This window comes from Plectropomus leopardus, unplaced genomic scaffold (assembly GCF_008729295.1).
Source record: "Plectropomus leopardus isolate mb unplaced genomic scaffold, YSFRI_Pleo_2.0 unplaced_scaffold17218, whole genome shotgun sequence".
In the NCBI taxonomy this organism is placed as follows: domain Eukaryota; kingdom Metazoa; phylum Chordata; class Actinopteri; order Perciformes; family Serranidae; genus Plectropomus; species Plectropomus leopardus.
The window spans coordinates 1-6,700 of record NW_024618519.1 but is presented as its reverse complement, the minus strand read 5'-3'; the positions used below and the strand labels follow the sequence as shown (position 1 = coordinate 6,700).

Here is a 6,700-nt window from a genome sequence, read left to right as displayed (position 1 = left end):
AACTCAAGAAAAGATTATAAAAATCTGTAGAAAATATTTTTAAAAAAATCAAAAAATTTCAAAAAAATATAAAATGACCCCGTGTGTCCAGGTGTCGATCATCCCGCGGGGGAAGGGCCTCGGTTACGCTCAGTACCTGCCCAGAGAGCAGTACCTGTACAGCAGAGAGCAGCTGTTCGACAGGATGTGTATGATGCTCGGAGGCCGCGTGGCCGAGCAGGTCTTCTTCGGCAGAATCACCACCGGAGCTCAGGACGACCTGAAGAAAGTCACGCAGTCCGCCTACGCTCAGGTACCGCGCACACACACACACGCACGCACACACGCACATACACACACGCACACACCTGTGGGTCTGTCTGATTGGCGTGTTCGTGCTGCGCTGAAAAGCCGGTTCTCCTCCTCGACTCTCCTGCAGGTGGTGCAGTTCGGGATGAGCGAAAAGGTGGGTCAGGTGTCGTTCGACCTGCCGCGGCAGGGCGAGATGGTCATGGAGAAACCGTACAGCGAGGCCACGGCCGAGCTCATCGACGAGGAGGTCAGGGAGCTGGTGGAGCGAGCGTACCGGAGGACGCTGGAGCTCATCGAGGAGAAGAAGGAGCTGGTGGAGATGGTGAGAACGACGAGTCTGAACGAGCTCGACACAAAACACGAACTATTATCAACAAAAACGCACAGAAATATCATCTGTTTGGTTATCTGGTAACTTTTCAGGACGCACTGAGGAGTATCGGAACTTTTCCATATTAATACACACATTTATTTTATTTTTTTATGTCTTTTTAATTTTATTTTATATATTTTCTAGACTGAACAGCATTATTTATGTTTTTATTTATGTTAACTTTTTAATTGATACATTGCGTGATAGCATATTTTTATTTACACACATTTCCTTTATTATAATTTAAATGTTCACAGATTAGAGCTGATTGTTTTTTACATTTATGTTTACAGACTGAGCATATTTATTTACAAAAAGATCTAAACATTTACGCACTGTGACAGTTGTTTCTGTTTCTATTTTCTATTTTTTATTCTTATTTACTGTAATTCTCTCTGCGGGCATCAGAGCGACGAACGAACCGCAAACAATAAAGTATTTCAGGTTCATTGAAACAAAGAAGAGAGTTTCAGAGATGGTGGGAAAGTTTTTTAACAGTAAACTGCTGCCGGCATCTTTGTCTTCTCTGCTTCACTCGAAATAACTATTCTCAGGATTTTATTAGTACTCTCTTAGTTTTTTTGTTTCCAGAGAAGACAGAACATCAAATGGTCAGTGACAGCAGTTTTGATCAGTGTGCGTCGTGGCTGAGTGGATAAAGCAGGCGCCGCATCAGTAAAGGCGGCGCCGCAGCAGCCTCAGGTTCGACTCCCGCTCGAGGCTCTTTGCTGCATGTCGTCTCCTCTCTCCCTCTTTCACGCTGTTGATGTGTCGAATAAAGGCTAAAATTATTAAAAAAACCCCCAAAACTTTTCATCACTTAAATCAGACTTTAAACTCAGCATTATCTCACTGTAAATAAATATAAAATCTAATTAAAATGAGTAATATCCTAAAGCTTTAACGTCTTTTTTGTTTGTGACATTTTAAATATTTCAAACAGCACACAAAAAGACACAAGCACACACGATACGTGGAGGTATTTTTCACAGGAAAAGTTGTCGAAAAGTGATCGATTTTGGTGAAAACTGTTTTTTTCTCTGACGCGTCCCTTTAGGTGGGGAGACGTCTTCTGGAGAAGGAGGTCCTGGACAAAGCGGACATGCTGGAGCTGCTGGGCCCGCGGCCGTTCGAGGAAAAGTCGACGTACGAGGAGTTTGTGGAGGGGACGGGCAGCTTCGAGGAGGACACGAGTCTGCCGGAGGGCCTCCGAGACTGGAACCAGGAGAGAGGAGGGGAGGCCGAGGACATGAGCCCGAGCCAGGACAGACAGCAGGCCGTGTAGAGACGCAGACTCAGATAAGACAAACAAACGCTTCACATCCCAGCTGCAAAAAAACCAACTCGACGCTGCCTCAGTGCCTCAGAGCCCGAGAGGGATTTTATTATCAGGAATTCACGCCCTCAGTTTACTTTGTTTCCATCAAGTTAATAATTCAGACGCTTGATTCAACGAACGCGTCACAAACAACCTCAGTTTCGTCCAGTTTGTCCTCCGTGTCCTCCATGTCCTCCATGTCCACCCGGAGTCTGATTTCAGTTTTGGATGGAAACAGATATATATTTTAAAATGATTTGAGCTTTTCTGTTTATGAATAAAAGAGGGCAGTAATTTAAGAGCACAAAGTATTCATTTCAGGTCAGGAAAATAAACTCATTAACCCTTTAAAACCTGAGCAAATCCGCTTCATTTCTATCAAAAACATTGAGCCCTTTAATAAATAACAAAAAGTTACAAGAAAATTTCCTGAATATAAGCAAAAAAAGTTTAAAATGATTAATTACTCTGCAACATACTTGAGTATATAAATTATCAATTATCATAATATAGTTGTTTTTTTTTTTTACATTATTCCATTTTTAAAAATAATAAAATAAAAAAAATTCTCCTCTTTTTAAACATTAATTTTCAGGTTGTTTTCTTGTTACCTTTTATCAGTTATTGTTCATGAAGAGAGTTAAACCTTGTTGCTCAGGTTTCAAAGGTTCAGATACTCATGAAAGAAATAAACTGATGTCCATGCAGGTTACAAAGGGTTAAAGTCTCTAAATAGCTAATTTGAGGAGGCGTTCGCTCAGAAATGCTCCTCCAGGCTCTGAGCAGACGTTTCACTGAGGCGGCGTCAGTTTGCTTTTTCACCGTTCGGACAGGAAGACGCTCCAAATCGCCTTAATGCTGATCGAACCGGAGAGACGTTTGAAATATTCCCGAACTGTGTGCACGTTTGCACCGCGTGAACAGACTGATTTTTCTTTTTATTTATTGTTTGGAAAAAAGGGAGCTCTTGCTCCCCGACTGACGAGGAAGAAAACGCTTGAAGAACTTTTCTGCAGCCAAATTTAAGACATTTTTACAGGTTTAAATATTTTTTGAGAATTGATGTGAAGTTATTTTTGTTTGCTGCGGTTTTTACATTTCAGTGAAGTTTTCTTATGTTAACTGGCAACACGAGGCGGGTTTCCTTTACAGATCTGCACAAAACTGAAGCGATATTTTCAAAATCTCATAAAACACAATGTGGAGGTGACTTTTGTTTCCACCGAGTAACTTCTCCTCTGGCGATAACATCCCGGTAACCATGGCGATGGGTGTTTTAAAACATCAGCAGCTTTATTTCTATTGCAGCCACCAAACTAACCGTCATTATGTCCGACCCAAGGCCACGCAGGCGTTATGGAGCTCATCATGTGACCTAAAAGACAATTCGCATTGCAGTTTTGCGAATTATGGCTTTTTCGAATCACCTGAAACCACCTACCGCGGGTGTTTCCGTTTAGCATAAAATTTCAATTTGAGTATTTTGAGGGTTAATGGAAACCCGCCTGCTGACGTGTTTCACTCTGTTCAGTGAGAACGCCAGTTTGAGCTTCACTTTTGTACAAACGGCTCAGTTCTGTAAAAACGTGACGATTGTATAGATTCTGTGATAAAGACTCGACAGGTAGCTGCTACATCATCACCCCCACTGACTGATGGGAAAATAATATTTTATATATCAATATCTGAGTTCTGTCTGCAGGATTTCTGCTGATTTTAAGGAGAAAACCTCGGCTCCTCATGCAACGAGGCTCCGTCACTAATTACTGTCCGTCTTCTTATCTTTTTAATAAAATCTGCGTTCTTATGATAACATTGTGAGAACGATCCTCGTGTACACGGATCCACAAAAACTATCAAAAACGCTAACGTATACATGCCAGGCCAGTAGTTGGTGGTGTAACTTTGTAATGACACCATAGACGAAGTGCGAAGTTCAGCCGCAACATCACAGAATCCGCGCGTCGCCAGTTTACGCGGCGTCAGAAGGCGTGGCGTTTTCAAAAGATCACACTCTGGAACCCGGTTTCAATCGTTTCCAAGACCCCAAAATTACGTTGTCGTGTGAACGAAAGGCCAAACCGCAACAAAAGTTAATGTAAGAACCGTTGATGCAGAAACGGCTCCTTAGTCTGCTTTAATTTTGAAATAGAGACTAAACAATTGAGAAATACATAGAGAGAAGTTACGATCGTGAAGTGTCCGCAGACGTCTGTCCGTGCTGCTTTGGACTCTTCACCTGTTTTGACGTTGAAACAAAAACACATACGGAAAGGCAAACGCGTCTGCTGCTGCGCCGTGTACACGCTCTGCTCTACTGGCAATGACAAAGCCGTCTGTAACCTATTTTAAGCGTGTTTACCCATGTTTGTAAAATCTGCACGCAAACGTAAATTTTGTTTGGAAATTGGTATTTTTCACACGTTATGTCGTTGTTACTGATTGAAAGCGCTTCACTTGTGTATATTTTGTCAGAGCAGAGCCCGACGCTGTTGTGTTAAACGTCACGCTGCTTTTTGATTCCGCAATGCCGGCATGCTGTCTAAAACCACACACTGGAGCGAGATGATGTCGTCGTCGTTTTGTTCTGTGTAGAAATGAAAAAACGCGGCAAAGACGAGACGTGTAGCGGCTCAATAGCTCCGTCTCAGCAGGAAAGAGCTACTGCAACATAAAGTCATACGTCTTCATTAAAGGCTTCATTTTTTCAGTTTCCTCAAACTCATTCAAATCATCAGTTCCCCTGAAGAGATTAAAAACGCCTAAATAAATTAAATACTAAGAATCTGTGTAGCCTAGCTTGATTATTATTATGATTATTATACATTTTCCAGTTATTCCAACACTATTATAAACACAGCAGATACAAAGTGTTGCATTTGGTGACAAATTCCCTTTATTACAGAGAGTTTATCTCCTTAAAATAAGAAATAAAACACATTTCCTGACATATGAAACTGAGTTATTGTGTCTTTAGTTGCTGAAACTCCTTTGTCTTGTTGTTTTGGGTCAAAATGCAAAGCTGTGTGTTACAGAGGGTAGGTACTTAATTGTAATTTAAAATTATTAAAAGATCAAATTTAAATCCTCTTTTTAAAATTACTAACATTTAAAGATGCAGTTAAACCTTAAAGTATGAATTGCAGGTCGAACATGAAAACATTAATTATTACAGATAAATGCAGTCCAGTATGTGGGATGCAGCTGCACAGTGAACCACTGAAGTAACTGCAGTACTTTTAAAATACTCCAAAGTGACTTTATCAGATATCTTGTTTTGTCCAACTAATGTGTCCAAACACCCAAAATATTAAAATATAAAAATTCTAAAATGTTACACCAAAGAAGACAGCAAATCATCACATTTTTAGAAAAAGGCTTAAACAATGAAATAATTATCAAAATAATAGCAGATTAATTTCCTGTCAAATGAATAATTAATATTTTTGCAGCTCTTTTTGTATTAATATTTGAAGTTTAGAATTTAAAACAATTTCATCAAGAGGGGAAAAAAAACAAAACTGGGAAACTAGATCCAAAACCTTGGTTATTATTTTGCAGTTGCTGCACTGCAATTTTCCTCAGAACGAATACATTTAAAAAAAATAAAATTAGACTCTACAGAAACATTAATAATAAAACCCCAAATTCCAAAGTTAGGATGGTATCAATAAATCAGACACTTCAATTTAAGTTACAGACCAAAAACCAAATGACAGATGTGATCAATAAATGTATCTGTATGTTTTTTTCTTAACCCTATAGGAACAGAGAAAATTGGCTTTATTTCTTAAAAAAACATGGAAAGAAGGAAATGAGCAGCTTAAGCTTAAAAAATAACCCAAAAAATTGCAAGAAGTGAGTAAAAAGTACAATTACCTAAAAATTTGCAAAAAAAGGACTGAAATTGAAGAAAAAAAATCAAATTAAACAATTAAATTGTTGTTGTTTTCCTAATTTTTAAAAAAAATTTCACAATTGACTCAGTTTTTGCAATTTCCGGGACTTTTCTTGGTAAGTCTCTTGTCTTTTTTCCATCGTGTTTCTGAAAGATTTCAAACCAGTTTCTTAAGAGTTTTAAGATTTAAATATTATTAAATATACTTGTGATGCAGCACAAGAAAAGTGATGTCCATTTGGGTTTCAAAGGGTTAATATCACGTTGTTGTTGTTGTTGTTGTTGTTGTTGTTGTTGTGTTTGCTGTTGCTGCAGGTGTCCAGCAGGTGGCGTCGTCACTGTTGCTGTAGGCAGAATGTGAATCTGTTAACGGCAGGAGGGTTCGACTGACGCGTGACGATACTTCACGTTAAAAAGCTGCTAAATCTGAATGAACTTCGGTCTTTGGCGTCACGTGAGTCTTTGAACGCTGTCTCAGATATTTTCTTGACAAAATAAAGAAATATTTAAAATAAACGAAAGTAAATTTGGCCTCAAAGACACGCATCAGTCGAACCCTCCTGTACGTGACGCGTTCAGAGCTGCATAAATGTGTTTAACCTTCTGATTTCCAGTAATCTGGAAACAGAGCTGCAAAATAAAAATTCATTATATTAAAATCTGAACGTTTTCACATGCAAAGCTGCAATTTTGAAAGATAATCTACCTTCATTGTAAAGATTTGGGAAACATAATTCTGTCAATGTTTTGAAACTTGAGCAAATTGGCTTAACTGCTTTCAAAAACATGGGAGGAAGGCAATGAGCGAGTAAAAAAAAAA

The 6,700-nt window shown here is 39.1% G+C and overlaps 1 protein-coding gene across 1 annotated transcript; it reads left to right on the top strand.

The window, feature by feature from the left end:
• Positions 1-73: 73 nt before the first annotated feature.
• On the top strand, positions 74-2,268 carry LOC121964795 (AFG3-like protein 1). Its single transcript, XM_042514982.1, has 3 exons — positions 74-292; positions 419-613; positions 1,722-2,268. The coding sequence occupies exons 1-3, from the start codon at positions 74-76 to the stop codon at positions 1,947-1,949; spliced, it is 642 nt and encodes a 213-aa protein (XP_042370916.1). The 3' UTR covers positions 1,950-2,268.
• The last annotated feature ends 4,432 nt before the right edge of the window (positions 2,269-6,700 follow it).